The following is a 23,010-nucleotide window of genomic DNA, read 5'->3' on the forward strand; positions in this document are numbered from 1 at the left end:
AGTGATATACAAGATATTATACTGATATATTAAACATTTAAAATTGCAAATATCTAAAAAAAAAAAAAAAACCCCCGAACAAATAAATACAGATAATATTCTTAACTGTAAGTTCAGTAACATGTCAATTTAATCTAATATTAAAATTAACAGCGCTATAACACGTATATTATTGTTTCTAATTAACACAAATGTGCAATCTACGCAAAAAGAGCAGACGTGATTCAGATATAGAGAAAACAGACATTACGCTGACATCATCTTAATCAATAGAATAGAATATTGATAATATTATACATTTTTAATTACAAATATAAATAGTTAACACATAAACACAATATTTTATTTTTTATATCTATTGTCTATAGTTTGACACCAGCTGTGGTGACAATTGATTAGGTTTTACTACCGTTGACAACAATTATTTTTTATCGATTTCAAAAAATTGACTTATAAATTATTTTTTAAAAACTACTATGTTATAATATATATGATTTTATCTGCAATAAATATCTTGAAGGAACTTACTTTTCTAACCTCCCTCTCCCCTCCAAATTGCGCTTATACATCATAATAACTTCACGACTTAACTTAAACAAACCGGTTGTATAGGCACGATATGTTGTATTTGGCTCATACGTTTTATTTGAATTCGTCAATATACTCTGTTAGTATTTAAATTTTTTTGTTATAATAACACATGAATATGTGTAAATGTGGGCACGTTTGTGTACTCAAATAATCATCAAAATTTTAAATATGTAACAAACACTCTTTCTAAATACCTACTTATTTATTTATTTATTTTTAAACCAATTTTGTTTAGATATCTACATAAGTATAAATAATAGTTATAATATTAGCGATCAATGATACATTATATAATATGTTAGTATCGTGTTTCGACAATTATTCGTCCTTCAACTATCATATAAAATAATACAGACCTGCAAGTACACATAAATTGCACATAAAATAATAATGTAACAAGTCGATTGGTAATTTAGCAAATACGACATAATCATATACGTATATACAATAGATTATTATGTTTATAATGTTTTGTTTTACTATAAGAACCTCAACCGACAACGAAAATATATGTATTAACAAAATCTCCTTTTTAATACGCATAAACAAAGTGTAAGTAAATACTATATTAACGTGTTATCCATTTATTAATACTTATAGCCTTTAGGTAATGACTCTTAACTATTTATTAGTAAGTAGTTAATAACGTTAGCCGTTTTCAGTTTATTTAAACTAAATCAAATGTCACATATAGATTACATTACATGATATTCTAATAAAGTAATAATAAATAGCTAATATGTTTTCTGTACGTTTCTTGAGTTGAGTGGAAAATCGCATAATATTAAATTAATACGCTTATTGTCTATTAAGTATACCTGTTAACCAGTTATATCATAAAAAATATGAACTTCAGAATATAAAATTAACATGTTAGGTATATAGCTATTAAAAAAATTTAAAATGTACTATGAAAGATTACGCTATCTTATGTTAAAAAAAAAATGTAATACATATGACCATATTAAAAATGTGTACAAACTAGATTTTTATGTTGTTTTCAATGTTATAATAATAATGATTAGTATAGTTGATTAAATTGATTATCCCGTAAAAAAATTTTGCGATATCAATCCAGTTTTTATTTTTTTAAATATTATTATATTAAAAATGAATTATAGAAATCTGCTTAACCCATTATTAATAATTCATAATTTTAAGCAGTAAAAATTATTTAATTTTATAAAAACGCATTATAACATGAATCATTATAGTTTTAATCTAATGCTAGACTCATACATAGATTAAAAGCGTATATACAAGCTATTTTTTTTTTTTTTAATTTAAAATAATCAATATTTCTAAGGCTATTATAACTTTTAAAAATGATTCATTTGTATAATTTAAAGTAATTAAAAACTTATATTTTTCAGCTAAAAATTGTATTTTTAAGAATATTAACATTATCATTTTTAAATTTTTACTTTTTTTTGAATAAAGGTTTTAGTTTTATTATTTATTTAAAAAGAATATTTTCCAAGTACTTTAATGTGTTTAAAATTCAAATCGAATTTCGAAAGAGTGATAAATTAATTATAAGTAGGTATTTAACATTTTGATAAGTGGAATGAGAAGTGGATAAACATTTTTCAGAATGGCATAGGGATAACCCGTTAAATTTAAATCCACTATTCCCTTCATTTAAACTTTCAATACATACTTATAAACTATAGGTAGGTACCTATAATTTAACACTTATTTTAAACTCGATATAAATTAAAATTCATTGAAATACTACGAAAAATATTGAGCCATAAAATAAGAAATTTTAAACGTAAGTTGTTATTAGACATTTTTGAAGTTAAAATACAATATTTTTTTTAATCTTATTTTTTAATGACTCCAAAAAAGTAAAAAGTATTTTCAAAAATGTTATTCATTTTTGAAGTAATGATTTTACATCAAAAATATCATCTTATATAGAAATTAAGATCGTACAGGCACTTGGTTCTCTCGTATATGGTATATAAAGTGTTTTCCTTCAATTGTTTTCAGCTATGTCCGTTAATTATTATAGTATAATATTATGTTGGAAAAAAAAATCATTCACAGATTAAAAAATCTAAAATACGACATGCTATCGTATGTATACATACCTATTAAGTATAGGGGTATTAACTATTTGGTAATTTCTCAAACAATGCCTGTCCCCTCCGGGGGTCTGTTCCCAGAGAAATAGAAAACACATGTTCGATTGAAAGTCGGTGGTACACACTATATATATTATACTCTACGGATCTATGTACCTATGCACCTATATATTTTTCGACTTTTACGAGCATATTCTCATTTTTCAAATAATTTTCTTCTAACTATTTGACTAAAATCATAATAAATAATATAAAGTGTTTGTTTGCTTATATTATAATCGTACGGTCATTATTATTTATTATATTGTGCGTGCTTCACGACGATTTGTTAATCATGACATTCACATGTGAATCTGTGACGAATTATACTATAAAACGTATATTATTATTATGTTACCTACTATTGGTTTGACCAGGGCTATACGGTTATACTACAATTTTTAAATTCAAATAATACTTATCATCTTGTTTTTCAAAAACCATAACAGTCAGGTATCGTGATATGATGATGGCGTAGATTAGAACACTTAAAAATTTCAAACAAAATCGATTAAATTTCGTGACATCAGATTCTCTTTTATCGAACTCTTCTCATACAAGTCACGCGCCACTAATCGGTCCACCGAAGTAGTTGGTATCTGCCTATAATATTACCATCGTTATTATACATACAAAACAACGATCGATCAATCGTTGGGCGAAATAGTGCGGAGCGCGTGACACGAGTTTCCGGTGGAAATTTCAATTTGTCGGACGGCCTCCACGCGATGGCACCCGATAAACGGCCTGCGGTCATATCGCCCGTCCACCGTACCTATTATATCCACATGCATGTATGTATATATGTAAATGTATTAATATATTTCGTCGGATGTTAAATAATATAATAATAATGGGTTGTGTCGCGGACCGCGGTGTTGGCTCTGCGCAGTTGTTCTCCTCAGTTCTCGATCGTCTGCCGCGGTCGCCTCCACCACCACGACCGTGGTATATGTACCGCCGTGGTTCATCGTCATCGTATATACCTACTACTACATATATATATATAAAGATCGAGATCTAAAGATACGCAGTCCTGCCGGGAACGACCGCCGTCTCCGAGGTCAAAAGGTGCGCACAGTCTCGAAGAAGAAGAATATAACACTGCCATCGCCACTCCTCCTCTCGCCGTGCTCACCGTCACCACCGCACTACGAAGTTATATTATATATTATGTATTATAATATAGGTACCGTTTGCACGCCACCACATTAGTTATGCACCTCCCCAGCATCCGTCCTCCCCTCTCCCCCGTTGGACCACGGGGGCCTCAGGACGCGCACATATGTTCTTCATAGGTATACCTGTTTAGAAATAACAATAACATAACACGCGTTAGAGAGACGCGCGTGTTAGTATCTATAGCAGCTGGTGTGACGACGTGACGCGGGAAAACATATTTGCGTCATGTATATATATATATATATTATCTATACACACATATTATAGATATATGCAATATAATAATAATTATGGTGAATATGCCCACACGCGTACAACAGGTGTTCGGGAGAAAATCAACGAAAACCTCGCGATATTAATATATTATAGGCAGACCTCGTCGACAAGGCCACACACCTATGTATAACAATATAAGATTATTGCCTAAGATTGATATGGTTACGAGTATTTTGATGTCCAAATCCCAAGCCACACCATATTGAATTTTTAAAGAAAAATAATGTTATTCATTCGATTGTGCTATGTATACGTTAATACCATTTGTTCTACTTAGTCGAGCGTTTGTAATAAGTCCCTAACACAAAAAATTCAAATTTTAAATTAACCAAAATATAATTTAACTTGTCGTAATTTATAATATTACTTACTAATAGTAAAATAAATTACTTAAATAACAGTATAAATAATTTATCATAAAATACATTTTTTAATATTAGAATCTTTTTTTACATTGATTTATCATTGAATTCAAATTTAAAATTTACATTACAGTGATTTATTCAATAATAAGATGTACAAGTACAATCGACAAATATTTTACAGCAGAGCGGTTACCTAACTTATTACCTTTTTTTTGTAAATAATATAAAAAATTATAGCTATTGGTTTAATGTATGATGTCTATATCACATAGGTTAATTATTAATGCATAATAATGATAATTCGGTGATTGTAAGCTGCGCCCAAAATATAGATAAACCCAAAATAACACAAGTAAACTGCGTTCGAGTTTTTATCAAGTGTAAAAAGGTGATGTGTAAACTGCGCCTGGGTAAAATTTTAAAAATCAATAGCTATATTTTTGCAAAATTATCTTTGATGTATACTTAATTCATTACAACCATATAATATGAATAATAAAAAATAAATTAAATTAAGAATTTAAAAAAAGTGTATGATTTTAAAAAGTAAAATAATTATAAATATTGTTGTTACATAATCATCGATTGGAGTTTGACCACTATTATATTTATTAATTAAATTTTATAAATTTTCGCTTTTTTTTTTTTGTTTTAGAATGCAATAGTTATTCGATAACGTAACGGTATTTCTAAATGAAAATAAAATTTCTGTGACATAATTGAAAAAGTGCACAATCATAGAGCCTTTAATTAAGTTAAAAGTTTTGTATTTTACAAACTGAGAACAGCTTAAGTTGTCGGGTGCAGTTTACATTACACCTTTTTAACATAGATAACATTTCGGACGCAGTATACATTATATTATGCCCTGATAAATAATTTGGTAACAAACAGTTGAACTGTGTATTTATAGTTTAAATTTCAATAACCATAGGCGATTATTAGTTTTTTTTTTAAAACACGCAATTAAAAATATAGTATATAAAAATAAATATAACGTAAAATGAAACTTCATTTTCCTTCCCATTTTTACACAGTCTGTATTCTTTAGAATTTATGTAGAGGTTAGCACTCCCGGAAATGATCTCGTGAAGGAATATTTTCGGGGATACCAAAAACTGTAAAAATTTTAATTTTTTCAGTAAATATTGTTCGTTATTATTAATAAAATAACTAATCATAGACAGTGTCAATCGCTTCTCTTAATTTATATACTCTTTCATAACTCATAAATATAAGTATAACTATGTATTTTTAATGTATTTTAATAATTTCAAAATGTCGGTAAGATAAAATCCAATTGTGGATTATTTTAACTGTAGGTAGTTTCGTTCAGACTGTTCAGGGTATATAATATATATATATATATATATATATATATATTTGTGGTTATATTTACTATTTAATTACTAATAAAACCTTTTAATGTAGTTTTTACTTTTTAAATTTCAAGTGAAATGAGAAAAATTTTTCTATACAGTGTTGAAATAAATCTATTAGCAATTCTTTTAATTTTATAATATAATAATAATCTAGAATACTTCATTTAATATTATAAGAAAATTATTCAGGAACCGGACTGGCAGCGCACTCTATTCATAAAATGTAGTTACTTATAGAATTTTATAATTTAATCATTCATCATGATCAAATTATTTATTAATAATTATGATTATCGATTGAATGATAAATTATGATGTTAGTTATAGGAATTATTTTGTAATTTATATGGTTTTTTTATTACTTATTTGTGTGTGTTCTATTTGGTTTCTCAGACTTAAGTGTTTCAGTACCAGCTAATAGTAACTTAATAGATTGTATTTAGGTAGGTACTTTGAATTTTAGAAATACTTATACTTGTAATCTTGTTATTCAATCAGTTGTAAGGTGTTTAGATAATACAATTTTTAAATGAATACATCCTAGTTCCTTTTTAAATAAGGTATAGGTATTACAAGGGCTGGAGGTTTAATCAAAGTAAAATACTTAAATATAGTTAAAAAGTTTTATGCAGACTATGCAGTACATAATTAATAATTTCTTAACTTTTTCTTGATTAGATTACCTCTTTTGTATACCTACTGTCTTAATTGCATATTAATAAAGTATATTATTGAAAATAATACAATATAATTTTTATGTTCAATACATGGAAATATTAAAGTACCCTATTATGTTAAAAGTCTTTTGATAATACATATTACCAATAACTGTTTTCCTATTTTCATGTCTTGAACTCTTGAATAGAACTTTTAATCTATACAAATATGGAATTGGGTGTCATAACTACTCCCTGATTTTAATATTTGTAATATCAGCTTCTGATTTAAAATATGTTATTATTTTAAATGATAGGTTATTTAGAAAAAACTTGATTAACAAAATGGTAATTTTGTAAATATTAATATGATAAGTTTTAAAAACATTAATAAAAATTTAATGAATACTATTGTACCTGTATTTAGTAATTATCACTTTTTATTACAGTTTTATTAATAGAGAGCGCTACTTAACTGGGCCCCGGACAATATGATACGTAATATACGTTCATAAGATATCAAACTTAATAAAGGCGTTATTTAATAATAAGTAAGTGATATTTTGGTAAAAATATGTTAAGCAAACAATTTATGTATGGTTATGTTTATATAACTGTATTAAAGAAACATGTCTATTTAAAAAAATATATACTTATGCACATATTACACAAAACACAAATGTCTATCATAATGTTGGTTCCATAATTTTATAACCACGGTAATTGGTAACGAATAAGGACAAATGGACGTGGCCGTTTGGACGTGAGGACAATTGGACACCAAATAAAAAAATATATATATACCTTTATATATATATAAATCAGTAAATAAAATTAATATGCAATTTATATTTATAATAATACGTCAAAAACGAATATAAAATATAAAAAAAATAATATTTAAAATATCTAAAAAATTGTTGAATATTAAACATAGTTATTTATATTAATATATTAGTTAATTTTTTTTTAAATTTCTTTAATATGTTTTAATGATGATCTATTATCATATTATTTATTTAATTAATTTTTTTTTTTTTTTTTACGTCCAAACGACAACGTTAATTTGTCCTAGATCGAACTAGTAATTGTGGAACTATGTTTAATTACCTTAATGGTAATAACAAATATTAAATTTTTAAATACTAAATATATTTATTGAGAAGTATCTATCTTGAAATAATTTAAAATATTCATTTTTTGAAAATGCTCACCGGTATTAAATTTGATTCCGCAAAAAAAACCGGTTACCTGATTTACGCATAGCCCTTTTTCGCCAAAACGAAAAAGAAACGAAAAAGATATGACTCTCATTTCGCTAAAATTTATTTTTGTGAAAAGACGTTTCCGCCAATTATTATTTCAATTATTTGGGAATCATGTACAAATGTACCTTTCGTTTCAAGTATTACATTTTTTTTCTCCAAAATATTAGCCATTCTATTTTGCATGAAACATCTCCACCGAGTTATATTTGTTTTTGATGTATAAACAAAAATATATTTCAAACCATCAAAAAAAAAAAAAAACATTTTTTTTCCTTTTTTGCTTACAACAAATTCTATTTTGAGAACATTATCAACTGTTTGATAAACAAAATAGATGTTGGGTACATAATAATCGACGAATAACGATTATCAAAATTTATCGAAGATTATCATTGTATATTGTATATTATATTGTTGTACTATGATCTTCGCAATCAGAGTCGGGTTAAGGTCTAATGGAGAAAACAATTTTTGATGCTTACTTCTCTATTCTTTTCTCATAGCCAGAAGAATGTGTTTTAATCAGTAAAAATAGATTCATAGTACATATAAATAGATATAATATTTCAAAATAAATCAAAAATGTAATTATTGTGTGTTGTAAAATGCATAACAATATAAAATATGTAAGAGTTTTAAAATCTCACAAATAATATAAATAATATAGACAATTAAATTATAACAAAATAATTAACATTCCTATTTATTTTCAAATAAATAACATCCAGGGTCGGACTGGCAACAAAAGGCCCAGTCTGCGATCTGATGTAAGGGCCCTTAAGGCCTTACTAAGGTTGGACTATAAATTGTTAGCCCGCTCTTTACGTCTCCATTTTTGTATTTAAATAAGATAACAATATTATATGGAATAAAAAAAACACATTATAATGATAAACATTTTAGATAAGTGTAATATTTTACACACATACTTTTATTTATAGCAATTTGTAACAACAAATATGAAACAATACATATGTACATAATATGATAATAAACATTTAAATATAAATAATTAAAAAACTTAAATAAATTACAATTCAATTTAACAAAAGTTTTGAAAGTTCATTAGAACTCTTTGCAATACAATCAATAACACTTTCCTTATCAATTTCAACATTTCTTTCTATATTCATTAATAATAATGCTTCCATTGTATCTTGGGAAATAGTCGATCTTAGTTTGGTTTTAATATTTTTTAATTTGGAAAAGGTTCTTTCACAAGTAACCTGGGTACATGGCAACGTTAATACAAATTTATATGCATAATATATATTGTTAAAACAACCAGACTGTTGAACTATATTGTATAACACATTGAAAGCACATCGTAAACAGTTATTGCATGTTTTACAATTATTAGATGAATCAATTACAGATGCTTGGTCTTCATCTAAATCTAGTTCATGTTCATAAATAGGAAATTGGGAGTCTTCAGTTAAATGTGTGAAAGTAGCTTCAAAAGTTTTAGTTATAGAATTAAACTGTAAAGCAAATTGTTGTAATTCATATGCAAGAGTGTTTCTATCAATAGTTGTTAGTATTGAAAGTTCTATTAACGCATTTGCAGGTACTTCATTTTTTATAGAATTAAAATTTTTAGGATCCAGGCAAACACAATCACTTAATAATTTTGTATTACTTATAAACCGTTTATCCAAGCTGTTTACACAAATATCATGTATATAATTAAATGTTTCAATTTTAAACCTATCAATTTGTGACATATTTGGCCGTTCATCTGTTGCTTTTTCACCAGACATTTTTTTTTTTTTTTGATACTCTACCTACAGATTTTCCCTCATTAAAATCATTTTTTATAGTGAAATTACTACTATTTAATTCTAACTCTTTATTTATTTCTGTAATAAAATGTTTAACTTTAGTATAAAGATTAATGAATATACTATCAGCATTATCTCTTCTAGATCTAATTTCTTTATGCAAATTGTTAATCATATTAAAAGCTGTTAGATAGTTTAATGACGGTGATTGAAGAAATTTAGAAATAGGTGAGCTAATACTAAATATGTCCAGATAAATTGCTGCTGTCATAATCACATCAAACTTTGACCAATTTTGTAATAGAGTGCGAGCAGTGAATTTTGTTTTTGAATCAAATGTAGAGTGATTTGAAATTATTTCTAGCAAAAAATTTAAAAATAATAAAAATCTTGAATTTTTTATGTCAGTTTCATTAAATTTTATAATAGAGCTTAACGCTTTGTCTTTGCTCCACCAACGTGTAGCACCAATTAAATTTAATCTCCTAAGTTTATCATTACTTGTATGAGTTTTTTTTGTTAACTCAGACCAAACTTTCATTCTTTTGTAGGAATCTAATAAAAATGTAGATGATTGTTGTACTAAACCGAATAGAAATTCTGCATTTACACAATATTCCGATGAATCGACCATAACTAAATTCAAAACATGACCTACACAATGTGTGTATACACATAATGGATTCTTGTTTTTTAAATGTGATTGTAAACCATTGTATGTCCCTTTCATATTGGCTGCTCCATCGAATGAGCAACCTACAATTTTAGAAATATCTAAAGTTAATTTATGAAATTCACTTGAAATCAAATCATATAAGCCTTTTCCGCTGGAGTCATAAACTATTATCAACTTTAAAAGTTTTTCATGAACTTCATTATTTAAAACATATCTAACACAGATAGCAAGCTGGTCTAAAACAGAAACATCTTGTGTAGAATCTACCATAATACTAAACAGTTTAGCTTGTTTTATATCATTTATTAATTTATTTTGTATTATTTGACCAATGATTAAGATAAGTTTGTTTACAAAAGTTTTTGATAAAAAAGTAACCAATGATCCCCTTCCATGACCATGAACTTGATTACCATTTTTAATATTACATAATTCTTTCTCTTTTCTCTTATTACTTAAATGTATACTGTTTTGTATATGCTCATTCAAAACTACATCATAATCTTTTATTAACCAAACTAATTCTAAAAAGTTACCGTGATTGACAGATCTGTCTTCTAAATTATAAGCAGCTTCATCTTTACCTCTATATGATAAACCTTGTCTACCAATAAATGTAATAATATCAATAAGTCTTTTAACGACTAACCGTCTACATTCAACTTATTGGTTAGGTATATTGGTATATATTTAACGAGTGAGAGGTCCGAACGCATAGATGAAACTTAATGTATAATAGTCTCGCTTCGACATTTCTTTTGTGTGCTGTATCTTATCGGTGTTTCTTATGCACAGAAATTTAATTCAATTTTGTAAAATTTATTTTTAGATAGCTGCGGGAATAACGTTAGTCGCCCGCAGTCGAATTATATAATACATCAGCTATTATAATATCTGTATTAATTGGTGTGTGTGTGTGTGTGTGTGTGTGTGTGTGTGTACGCCGTGTGGTCGAAGACAGAAGGACCCATGAGCAATTATTATAATTTATAACGTTATTATTACGATTCAGTTTTTAGATAAACGTTGATAATATTCATTTTATTTTATAAATCTAAATACAGTTACTAAATAAATGTTAATCTTATTTAAATTTAAAATAATTATGAACATGAAGTTTGGGGGGCCTAAACTAGCTGGGGGCCCAGTCCGCGATCGCGGACCTGCGGTCCGGGCCAGTCCGACCCCGATAACATCGTACAAATTTTAACTTGAAATTTCTTTAAAAACAATTGTCTTTATTTATAAATTTTTTAGATGTTGTGTTTTTAGTGTGAACTTCTTATGAAGAATCTTGTACAAAATTTCAAAATTTAGGTATGAAAAGAAAATTAAAAATTCTTTGTGCTTTTCAAAAATGAATCGTAAAAAAAAAATCAAATATTTTTAAAATTTTAACATTATGATCAAAATAATTGATCGGAGACCTTGCATATTTCAATGTAAAATTCTAAATTATCAGTAGTGTTAATAACAATCACTTTCAGAAATAGACCATCATTTTTAAGCAATATTTCTTTTAAATTTTTTTCGTCTTGTATTCAGTTAAAGTATTTTGACACTTCCTGATTTTATCTCTGAAAAAATACTTTTATAATACTGACAATGGTAATATTTTTCTGAGATCATTCGCAAAGACAGATGTTACACCTATCGTTTTATTTGATGTTTCAATGTATTTATAAATGTTCTGTTAATATATTTGGGACCTGTAAGATATCGAAGATATCATATATTCGTTCTAAAGTCCTCGTTCCACCAGGTAAAATGAGGCAAAATATTGATAATATAGCTGGTATATTATTTATCTAGTGCAGGCTTAACTATGTTTTTTCTAAAATCGTAAGAAACATTATTATTTTAATTATTTAAAAAAATATCATCAAATTGTTCCATTAGTTTATGAGCTGATCCAATCAAAAAAAAAAAAAAAAAAAAAATGCTGTCAATTTTAAATATTATTAAAGATTTAAAAAGTAGGCATGCATAATACGATAAAATCACAAGTCTGGGAATATAAATTTGATACAAATCTGTAGGCACGTTGTGTTTTCATCGCTTGCAAGCACAGTAGACTATACTGTAAATGATGAATAGATATTGTCAACACTATGTACAAGTGTCATAGTAATTAGCTCTGGAACGTTGAAAAGAAGACACTGATTAATTTTTCTAGTTCATTGTTAATAATTTACAGTAGCTATAGACAATATGACGTCTTTAGTTAAAAAGTCAAAGATGTTTAAGAGGAGTAAGGATCGTTGCGAGAACGCTGAAATTGATATATAAATGGAACCACCGTTACTTACTATATCCAAGTAATCATCTAGTATTAACATTATTTTGTATTGTAATAATGAGTAATAGAGTAGAAAAATATTTTAAATATTCACCACATAACATTATATTCATTATTCATGCTTGCAATCAGTGGCGTAGCCAGAATTATTGAATGAGGGGGAGGGAATATACAAAATATGCATTTTAATTAGAACTATTTTGATTATATTGTAAAAGTATTTGAACTTCATTACATTAACTATAGTCTACTTGCTTTGATTGATAATTTACTAAATAATTAAAAATATTAAAATAATTAAATTAGGATGGATGAGGGAAGTTACAACACCCAAAACCCCCATGGCTACGCCACAGTTTGCAATCCTATGATTACGTGTATTTTACTGGAATAACCATGCCATAACACTCTAAAAGATCAGGTTTCTTAAAATAACTGCTTGTAATATTCCATTTTATAGATGCAGTCACAAACAATTAAAATCCTTGTCATTTTTTGGCATATTTAAATATGGTTGTAAATGTCAATTATGTAAACGTTTTCGTTTGAAAGGCGCTAGGAAATGTTTGGGTATACACCAATTGAAAATCAATTATATTAGAGGATTAAATAATAATAACTTGGTTTCGTTTTTAACAGATTGTAACATCATAATCCACAAAAAAATGTCAAAAAATGTCATCCTGTACAACTGAAAAGCCGTTGTTACCATCAGTGTCGAAGGAGGATGACGTTCTTACGAGGTCTTCCTCTGTAGACGAGATCATCACCATGGGGAAAGATGTTGCAATACCGAACGTAAGAGCATTTATCAACTTTTTTAACGTTATTTATTATTTTCGAAACCCATGCTTTATATATTCTAATATCTAATTTCAGAATAACGAAGTCGTAAAACCGAATAAAACAGCAAACTCCACCAAATCATTCTCGTCAAACACAGTTGATACACTCTCAACGCTGTAAGTACCTACAAGTTAAATAAGTGATTACCTAATATGGATCAATATTGCATTTTTTCTAATTAATATATTATTTAATTGTCTAACTAGTGATGACACGTACAAGTCGAGGATGAATCAATTTGATAGGTTTAATGACGGAAACGTTTTGGACGAGGGTAAATTTAATTTAATATATAATTATACATAATTATATATAATTATACACATATATTATAATATATTCATGATAATATTATATTTGTATGTCATATTTTTTGTAGAAAGTTTTAACTCGGTGTTTCCAGAAATTATTAGTCAACATATTGCAAAGCAATGTATGGGAATGAAAGTGATCATAGATCCATTTTGTGGAGCAGGTAGAAATGTTATTCAACTTGCCAGAGTTTGCGATTCGGGTATTTTAAAAATATATCATTATTTTCTTAAGTAAATTTAATTGTGTTCTTTCTTTTCGAAATAGAATTCCTAAACAAGTAATAATTTAATACTAATTATTAAAATCTTTGTACAATTTAGTTATAGCAATCGATATCGACCCGGCGAAAATTTAATTAGCAAAGAATAACGCGAAAGTTTATAATGTCTATCATAAAATAACGTTCATTGTGGGCGACTTTTTTAAAATTGCTCACCGACTACGACCCGCAGATTGCATTGTAACATCACCGCCTTGGGGTGGTCCTATCTATAAACAACAACAATTACTTAGTCCTAAAAATATTTTGGTCGACAAAATTTTGGAGTTAGGGATAAAGTTGGCACCAAAGATCTTATTACACATGCCGAAAAATCTAAACACAACCGAAGTACCTATATACATTATTTATAGTTAGCCTTGTTTTATATAAATTGCTTGACATTAATTTGTTTGTATAGTGCATTTGGATTGGAAAAAATTACAAAATAAGGACTTACAAGGAAGAGACAATAAAAATTAACTAGTATCGTAATTGCAAATTACTGTATTTCAATTTACTAAAAGTAAGTCATAGATGTATTTTATTTTGGTAATTTATGACGAAAAAATAAACTATGATTAATCAATATAATATTAAATATAAACTACATTTATTTAATACATTCAATATATTATAAATATAATTCATGTATAAAAACTACATTTATATTACATAATATTATTAGTATAAATTCATCATACCTGCTTAAATTTAATAGGATAATGGAAAAAAGCATATAATTTACTCAATTAAAAATTTCAAGCAATGTAAGTCGAAATAAGTGCATACCATATAATTAGTATACAATTATGTGTGAATTTATCTTTTGAATTATTTTTCTTTAGCCGTCCACTTAGATACTTATGACTCCAAAAAAGTTTACAGTAATTACCTTAAAAAAGTTGGCTACGTTTTGGATCGTTTCCACAAAAATCAGCGTGAGATGTGGAATGGCAGTTATTATGCTTAAGGAAGATTAAATAACCAAAATTCAAATACCCGTTCCTGATCCTGCCTACTCTCTGCTCCTGCCACCACCACCACCTCTGCTCACTACCTTCCTCACCCTTGCAATTCTCTCTACCACACATAGATTATATCGTTTTGTGAATATTTACAATATGTTTCATCGTTTAGTGATGAAAACCTATTTATTATAAAATTGTTGAATACTATTATAAAATTTAATAAACCTATTTTTTTCTTTTTGTATTTATTTTATTTTGCTACTAATATTAACTATGATAGCTCAACAATTACTTTTTTAACAATTTAGAATTATAAATATAATATATTATATCATGTTCGTGTTATTGGGTATGAGTGATGGGGAGTGTGATTTTAGAATATAATATAGATATATCATATTCATGGTCAAATAGTAAAAAAAATAATATATTAATGTAAAATATGTATACATGGTAGTTAGATTATGTTGTACGTATGCATTGGTACGGTACGGATTCGTATAAAATTTTTTTAAAGAAGGAAGAAGGTTCATCTATAGTGAACTGAATAAGTTATAGAACTTACAAAAATTGATCAGACTTTCGGAATTCATGGCATATTTTCCATTTTAAAAAAAATGAATAAGACTTTTTATGATTATAATTTTGTAAGCTTGGTTTTTGACATTTTGTAAAATGCTCCTTGATATTTTACTTATATGCAAGGAAATATAAAGAACGTATAAGTACCTACTTATTTTAATGTTATTTATAATATGTTTAATGTGTTGAATTAACCAGACTTGAATCAAAACAATGTTCAATGTTTATAACATTTATTAGATTAATATACATGAGTCATGACTTTTCAGAGGTTTAGATATACATTTTCTGATTTGGCTATGAGCCTCCAATTCCAATATTTAACAATGTTCAACAGCTTTTGGCAATTATTAGGTAGCCAGACACTTCATTAGTACCATAACATATGGTAAAATGGTATTACAACATACAATATTAATTAAAATATTATTAGATATATTATATATTATTTATTATTACTGTAAAATTATTTATTTATATATTTTTTAAATGTATAAGTTTTAAGTATTTAGCATAATTTGTTAACAAATTAATAGTGGGGATAACAGTTATAACTGATATTAATTAGCTAATCCTATACTTACAGTATACATTTTTAAACCACAAAGGTAATAATGTTACATAGTTAGTACTTACTTGACTAAATAAATAATAATGCATAAATTAATATAACATATTAACACAATATTGCAAACTATTTGTATTTTTATAAACATAAAATAAATTAGATAAAATAGATTATAAAATCATAACATTTTACTCAAATAATATTATATGCATATGAATATAAACCATGCGCATAGAAGAGTATTCATAATGATAGTAATAAATCTAATAGTGAAATCTACACTAGGTATGTTAATGGCATCAATAAAACAACACATTATTTTTATACATTTTAAAAAATGTACTTTATTATTCAATCATACAAAAAAGTTCAGTTATATGTTAAAAATAAATTTATATTATGCTTAATATTATAATATATAAAATTCATTTTTGGGTTACTTTGATTTGTTTAGGTTTAGGGTCTGGAGCTTTAACTGTTTGTGCAACTTGTTTTTTCTTTTTTGAAAGAAACACTTTCTTGTTATCCATAGCCAATGATCTTAAATCATCTTCAGCCATTTTGTTTACATTTTTACTTATCATACGTTTAATCCGCTGACCTTCTTCATATTTGTGTTTTTTTGAAGGCATTGGACATGCTATACAGTAAAATGCATACAATTATATAGAAATGAAACTTTATATAATATAAAAATATAATATGAAGAATGGTAATAGTTATTAATGAAATAGTTATGAGCAAAAATTACCTTTTCTACTTTTACTTGGTTCGTTCTTCTTTTTCTTTGAAAAAGAAACTTGTGATTTATTTTTAAATTTCCCTTGTGGCATGATAAATAAAACAATCAATACTATAATATATTAATTAACTTTTTCTAATAAAATATTACTTTTGAATTAATTATTAAACGCTTAAATTTTACAGATTTTTATAGATAACAATAATTTTGTTAACAGTAAGTCGTCACGATTGTGATTATCTTAAAACGTGCATCGTAGTCAGCACGGACGGGACGACAATATAACAACAAAAACACGTGAATTATTATCAAATTTAATAGTGATAACAATAATTTTTAATGTTTGGTTATAAAATTTCAATTTTAATTTAATAAATTAAATATTTCAATATTTCAATTGAATACTACAATAGGCGTGAATTATATTTAAAAATTTTAAATCCAATATATATTTGTATTTATTTTGACAATTTAGTACTCATTATATTTTTATTAAAAAAACCATTTACTATTAACACAATGGAAGTGAATGTTGATAATCATTTAGAACCAGTAACTGAGGAAATGCATATAAAATCTGTGGAAAAAGTAAATGAAATCTTACCTGCAAAAAATGAAAATGAAATGGAATCAGTTGCTAAGGAAATTCAAGGAAACTGTGAAGAAAAAGTGAATGAACTAGAATCAGTTAAAAAAGGATGTCATTTAGAATTCGGAGCTGAAGAAATTCAAATTAAATCTGAGGAAAAAAACAGAGAAATAGACACAGAAGAAAAAGAAAATCAATTAGAATCAGTTGTAGAAGATCCTTTTGCTTATTTAGATCGGGATGATTTTACTTCTGAAAAGTACAAGATAGAAATAAGAAACCTTCCAAAACATTATGGAATTGCTGTAAGTATAATTAAATATTATTTATGAAAAATATATATTAACGATCGCAATTTGGTTATAAATATGTATTATTTTTTAAATATTTTCAGGAGTTTAAAAAATTAATCAATATAAAATTAGAATTAAATTGCTCTAAAGTTAAAACCCCTAACCGTAATGGAAAGTGGCTCTATATGTGTTTTCGTTCAGAAGAAGATAAAAATGCAGCTTTAAGTATTTTAAATGGATATATTTGGAAAAACACAAAATTAGATGCTACTGTAAGTACCCTATAAAAGCATAATTTTTAATTTGTTTTTATTGATTTTAAAACATCCTAGAATGCCAAAGCTATTCCTGATCCATTAGTAAAGAAACGTAATGAACAATTTGATGATTGTTCAGAGGTAAAGAAAATTAAATTGGACAATGCTGGTGCAGAACAACAGATGATAAGTTCTGTGACACCTTTTTATAACATATCTTATGAAGAGCAAGTGAGTGATGGTTATGTACCTTGTATCTACATTTAATTTGGAAAATAATGCATTTAATGTTATTGAATTATAATTTAAAAAAATTCTGTAATTGTTAATCTTTTATACATAATTTTGATTTTTAATTGTGACATTTTTTTTTTTAAACAAAATTATCCACTTCTTTCATATAAATTTGCTTGTTAATTATTACAGTAAAGATTAAAAGATGAAATTTTATAGAGTAAGAAAGTTTTTTTAATTTCTTAATTATATATATCTTTAAGTTATTAATATAATTTTATCAATTTAATAGAATATATTTTTATTAATTTCAGTTAATTCGAAAAACCAATTCTATTAAAAATGTTCTCATGGATTATAGTAAACGATTGAAGCGAATTAAATGTGGTCAACGTATACTTGATTGGTTAAAAACACAACAAAAAATAAATAATGGTCTTCCATGTAAACTTTTAGAAATACAAAGTCTTAAAAATGATTTAGAGAAATGTGTTGGCTATAGAAATAAATGTGAATTTACTATAGGTAAAGTATTTGGTATAAATAATATTTAAGTAAAATATATTTATATATATCAAATTAACCATAAGTGTAATACACAATGTGTTTTAGTATCATTTTGAAAGAAACAAGTAATATTTAACTAGTAGATTAGTATTTTGAGTTAAGTGACAAATATAAGTATACAGGAGCTGATTTTTTACTCTGTTTTTTTTTTTTTGGAAATGTATAAAAATTATACTTTTTTTTATTTTCTAGTAATTTTTTTTTCTAAAAAGCTTCTTAACCTTTTGTTAATGTATATTTTTAGTGTGTTGAGGTTTATTACGCCCCACAATTTTAGTTTACATAAAATAAATGTTATAGTTCAACTTTTATTAAAATTGAATTGAATAACAATTTGTTAACTTAGAAATAATATTGTATGAAAAAAAATTATAATTTTTAGTAACATTTTAATAACATTTTACGAGGAAAATAAATTTTACTTTTAATTATAAAACATTTTTGCATCATAGGGTGCTATATAAAAAAATATTTCATGAAGATAAAAATTTGATCTAGTTCAATCACTTGTGGTATCATAAAAAATCTTATCATGTGGGGTTTAATAAATCCCAATACACTGACAAAGGGTTAAAGTTGTTTATAGTCTCATTAATAATTAAATATTTTATGTAATATGTATTTGATTCATTAAAAAAGTAATTTTTTAGATTTTAAAATATGGTTTATTGATTTAAAACTGAATAAAAAAACATACCATTATTCTATATTAAGAGGATACTATATCCACATTTGCTTTCTCTGTCTTACAAATATATGACAGCAAATTGTATATTCTAAATAATCTATTTAACTCTGTTATGTTTAAGTATAAAATTAATTTACTCAATATTCAAATTAAAAAAATAATAAATTAAATAGTAAACCTCACAAGTTTATTTTATTTTTTATTTTTAAGTGAGTTATGAGCACTGTAAAATTATAAATTGTTTTGGTCAATTTACACCAATGTCATAGTTAACAGAGTTAAATGGATTTCTATATTTTATGATTTTTTAAGACAAAACAGTATATAGAAATAAAGTATCCTCTTAAATTTTACATAAAAGTACAAATACTCTAGTCTTGTATCTTGTCCTACTTTCCTATTATGGTAAAAAATAATTTGTGTTCTAAGTTTATAAGCAATAAATATATTAATTAGCTAATCAATGCCTAGTAGAGAACATTAATTAGCTATTTTTAAATAAATCAGCTCAAAAAAATTAATAATAAAAATGTTTAAATTATTAAATACTAATTATAAATAATAAAATAATAATAAAAAAAAAAATATATTTATTAATTTTAAATTTTGTTCTTAAATAATTTTAATGTTGAACAGTTTTTTTTTTAATCGATTAAAATACTGACAATATGTTTATCTTCTTAATTCTATAAACAGTGAACATAAAATTAACTCTTTTTGTATTATTATTTGTTTAGTAGTTTATATATTTACTATAATTTTAGGTATGGATGTTGAAAATAAAGAACCAATTGTTGGATTTCGTGTTGGTGCATATAACCAAGGAAAAACTAGTGTTGCTCCTATTGATAATATTTTAAATGTTCCTCAACGTATGAAAGATGTTGTTAAAGTAAGTTATCGTAATATAAATTCTTTATTTAAGTATTGGTTGGTAACTATATTTTTCATTTTCAGTTATAGTGAACACAAGAATAATGTGAAATAATGTCTTATATTATGTTATGTAATATTTTTTATACTTTTGTTATTTAGTGTTTTCAAGATTTAGTTAGAGCTTCTAAAGTTCCTGTATTTGATCCTGAAAATTATACAGGCCATTGGCGTCAGTTAACTGTAAGGCTGAGCTTAAAAACAGGACAATTGATGTTAATTTGTGTAGTTCACACTGAAAACATGGAGGAATCTGCCCTGAATTCTTTAAAACAATTAATCCTCAGTTATTTTACTGAAGGAGCTGGAACTGATTGTAAAGTAGATTCTCTTTACTTTCAAAAAGCAAAAAAAAGAGCGTAAGGAATAAGTATTTACTTCGGACCCATATTCATAAGTTAACACTGAAAGTAACTTCTTTCTAAATGTACTGTTATATATTTTAAGCTAAAAATGAATGATAAATATAATATTTAAAGTCCTTATTTAAATTAAATTAGTTCACTTAAATTATTTTAGAAATATATCTCTGATTTATTGAAAAATATACTAACATAATATTTGTAATTTATCTTGAAATTAATTTTTAGTGCCGGGGAAGGAAATTCATTTCCCTTAGAATTATTACATGGACAGGGATATATTGTAGAAGAAGTGAAAGGTCTTAAGTTAAGAATTTCACCTGAATCATTTTTTCAAATAAACACAGCTGCTTCTGAAATATTGTTTGATGCTGCTAGAGATTTAGCTTCCATTAATTCACAAACTACAGTTTTAGATGTTTGTTGTGGTTCTGGTACAATAGGCCTGTCTATAGCTAAGGTAATTCAAAACATTTTTGCTTGTGTTTCTTATATACGTACAGTTGAATGTATACAATTTATTAAATATTAATCAAATTAAACATTTATAATTTTTTTTTTTTAAGGACTGTGCTCAAGTAATTGGTGTAGAAATTCAAGAAGAAGCAGTTAACATGGCAAAATTAAATGCCACTGAAAATGGTATTACAAATGCAATATTCTTTGCTGGAAAAGCTGAAGAAGTAATGAACAAACGTGAATTTCAAAACCCAGTGAATTCTAATGATGTAGTTGCCATAGTCGATCCACCCAGAGCAGGATTGCGTAAGCAAACTACTGGCTTCTTATTTTGTTGATAACTAACTATAAAATTATTTATTTAACTTAATGCATTATAGATAACAAAGCAATATTGCTTCTACGAAAGATGACACATTTGAAACGATTAGTATATATGTCTTGTAATCCTAAAGCGGCTTTGCAAAACTTTTTATCATTGTCTATGGCTGAATCTAAAACCAAACAAGGTGCTCCATTTGTACCAGTGAAAGCTGTTCCTGTTGATATGTTTCCACAAACACCACATTGTGAACTAATAGTATATTTTGAAAGACTTGAAAGTTAAATTATTTTATTTTTTTTGGGCTAAAGTCAAATATTTATTTATAAAAGAAAAATGTTAAAAAATTTAGTCCTTTAATTAAATTAAATATGTTATTCAACTGCCTACTGGTAAATCTTGACCAATGCATTTTTTTCTTGATTAATAAATTAATAATTTTATTGTTTTTAAAGAAATATAAAAATAAAATATATTAGTTTTGTTTAAAATTTTAATTCACTTAATTCTTTTAAAGAACTATTTTAATAATAATAAAAAAAAAAGTTTGTATAATACCTAATATTTATATAGCACTTTATTTTCATAAAGACGGATTGTGGTTTTTATAAATACTAAATGTTTATATAAACAGTACAGATTACTAGTTTAATCGACTTACTTGGTAATATTATTATGATTCTATTTATCTTAGAAAATAAGTATTCTCCTGCATAAATTATGCAGTTTTAAGAAAAAATTTATTTAACTAATACACATTCCTTATTGAGTATTATAAAAAATTATATTAAAATTTGTATAAAACTTCAAAAAATTAGTCAAATCAAAACAAATACAAATTTTTTACTAATTACTTATTTATATTTATTTATAAATTTTATCATTTATATTTGTATAGTATTATACACATAGTTTACATTTTTTTTTTTTTTAAATAAATAATCGAAACATTGTAAAATTATAAAAAAAAATTATTAAAATAATAAGTGGGTAGAACAGAAAGCTTATGAATAGCATGCTTTAAGGTCTATTTTACGTAACAAGTTATGCTAATATACCACAGTTAACATTACCGGACAATATATTAAGACGATTAAGTTATCTAAAGGAAGTATTAATATAACTAAGTCTGTCCATAAAATCTTACTTAGTTTTAGTGCTTGAAATGGAAAATTATACCAACTGGAACACATGTGACATTAATGTACAATACAATACATTTTTATTTATTACGTTTTAGCAACTAAAAATATTAATTTTAATTTGAAATAATTTCAATTTATGTTCACAATTAATTATAAATACATGTAAGCTTAAGACATTTTTTTGCATAACTTACAATTTAACTTTTTTATTTTTATGGTTAACCTATTATATTGTGGTGATTTAAAACCTTTTGTACTAACTTATTCCAGTAT

General features: G+C 25.6%; 4 protein-coding genes across 4 annotated transcripts; 2 read left to right on the forward strand and 2 right to left on the reverse strand.

The window, feature by feature from the left end:
• Positions 1-8,886: 8,886 nt before the first annotated feature.
• On the reverse strand, positions 8,887-13,008 carry LOC112600891. The gene is made up of 4 exons (XM_025348218.1): positions 12,992-13,008; positions 10,090-10,910; positions 9,728-9,990; positions 8,887-9,633 (listed from the first exon to the last, which is right to left on the reverse strand). Exons 1-4 carry the CDS (start codon positions 13,006-13,008, stop codon positions 8,887-8,889), a joined length of 1,848 nt encoding a protein of 615 aa, XP_025204003.1.
• Positions 13,009-13,280: 272 nt separating this feature from the next.
• On the forward strand, positions 13,281-14,529 carry LOC112600892 (trimethylguanosine synthase-like). Its single transcript, XM_025348219.1, has 6 exons — positions 13,281-13,403; positions 13,485-13,567; positions 13,658-13,725; positions 13,831-13,965; positions 14,219-14,376; positions 14,447-14,529. The coding sequence occupies exons 1-6, from the start codon at positions 13,281-13,283 to the stop codon at positions 14,510-14,512; spliced, it is 633 nt and encodes a 210-aa protein (XP_025204004.1). The 3' UTR covers positions 14,513-14,529.
• A 1,951-nt stretch (positions 14,530-16,480) lies between these two features.
• Positions 16,481-17,002, reverse strand: LOC112600974. Its single transcript, XM_025348345.1, has 2 exons — positions 16,898-17,002; positions 16,481-16,786 (listed from the first exon to the last, which is right to left on the reverse strand). Exons 1-2 carry the CDS (start codon positions 16,977-16,979, stop codon positions 16,572-16,574), a joined length of 297 nt encoding a protein of 98 aa, XP_025204130.1. The 5' UTR covers positions 16,980-17,002; the 3' UTR covers positions 16,481-16,571.
• Positions 17,003-17,322: 320 nt separating this feature from the next.
• On the forward strand, positions 17,323-21,997 carry LOC112600918 (tRNA (uracil-5-)-methyltransferase homolog A-like). The gene is made up of 9 exons (XM_025348269.1): positions 17,323-17,782; positions 17,872-18,042; positions 18,103-18,258; positions 18,576-18,786; positions 20,281-20,408; positions 20,552-20,808; positions 21,040-21,271; positions 21,378-21,576; positions 21,651-21,997. Exons 1-9 carry the CDS (start codon positions 17,408-17,410, stop codon positions 21,875-21,877), a joined length of 1,956 nt encoding a protein of 651 aa, XP_025204054.1. The 5' UTR covers positions 17,323-17,407; the 3' UTR covers positions 21,878-21,997.
• The last annotated feature ends 1,013 nt before the right edge of the window (positions 21,998-23,010 follow it).

Source organism: Melanaphis sacchari, unplaced genomic scaffold (assembly GCF_002803265.2).
Source record: "Melanaphis sacchari strain LSU unplaced genomic scaffold, SCAv2.0 Contig73_pilon_pilon, whole genome shotgun sequence".
Classification (NCBI taxonomy): domain Eukaryota; kingdom Metazoa; phylum Arthropoda; class Insecta; order Hemiptera; family Aphididae; genus Melanaphis; species Melanaphis sacchari.

Excerpts from the sequence above, each read along its gene's own strand:
- LOC112600918 (XM_025348269.1), top strand. The coding sequence starts at position 17,408 with ATGGAAGTGAATGTTGATAATCATTTAGAACCAGTAACTGAGGAAATG. Across the intron at positions 20,409-20,551 it reads GTATGAAAGATGTTGTTAAA|TGTTTTCAAGATTTAGTTAG; the intron begins GTAAGTTATCGT and ends TTTGTTATTTAG. Across the intron at positions 20,809-21,039 it reads CAAAAAGCAAAAAAAAGAGC|TGCCGGGGAAGGAAATTCAT; the intron begins GTAAGGAATAAG and ends ATTAATTTTTAG.
- LOC112600974 (XM_025348345.1), bottom strand. The coding sequence starts at position 16,979 with ATGCCACAAGGGAAATTTAAAAATAAATCACAAGTTTCTTTTTCAAAG. Across the intron at positions 16,787-16,897 it reads ACCAAGTAAAAGTAGAAAAG|CATGTCCAATGCCTTCAAAA; the intron begins GTAATTTTTGCT and ends TTTACTGTATAG.
- LOC112600891 (XM_025348218.1), bottom strand. Across the intron at positions 9,991-10,089 it reads AAATTTAATTGGTGCTACAC|AAATAATTTCAAATCACTCT; the intron begins GTTGGTGGAGCA and ends ATTTTTTGCTAG. Across the intron at positions 9,634-9,727 it reads TCATTAATCTTTATACTAAA|GTAGAGTATCAAAAAAAAAA; the intron begins GTTAAACATTTT and ends GAAAATCTGTAG.
- LOC112600892 (XM_025348219.1), top strand. The coding sequence starts at position 13,281 with ATGTCATCCTGTACAACTGAAAAGCCGTTGTTACCATCAGTGTCGAAG. Across the intron at positions 13,404-13,484 it reads AAGATGTTGCAATACCGAAC|AATAACGAAGTCGTAAAACC; the intron begins GTAAGAGCATTT and ends ATCTAATTTCAG. Across the intron at positions 13,568-13,657 it reads GTTGATACACTCTCAACGCT|TGATGACACGTACAAGTCGA; the intron begins GTAAGTACCTAC and ends TTGTCTAACTAG.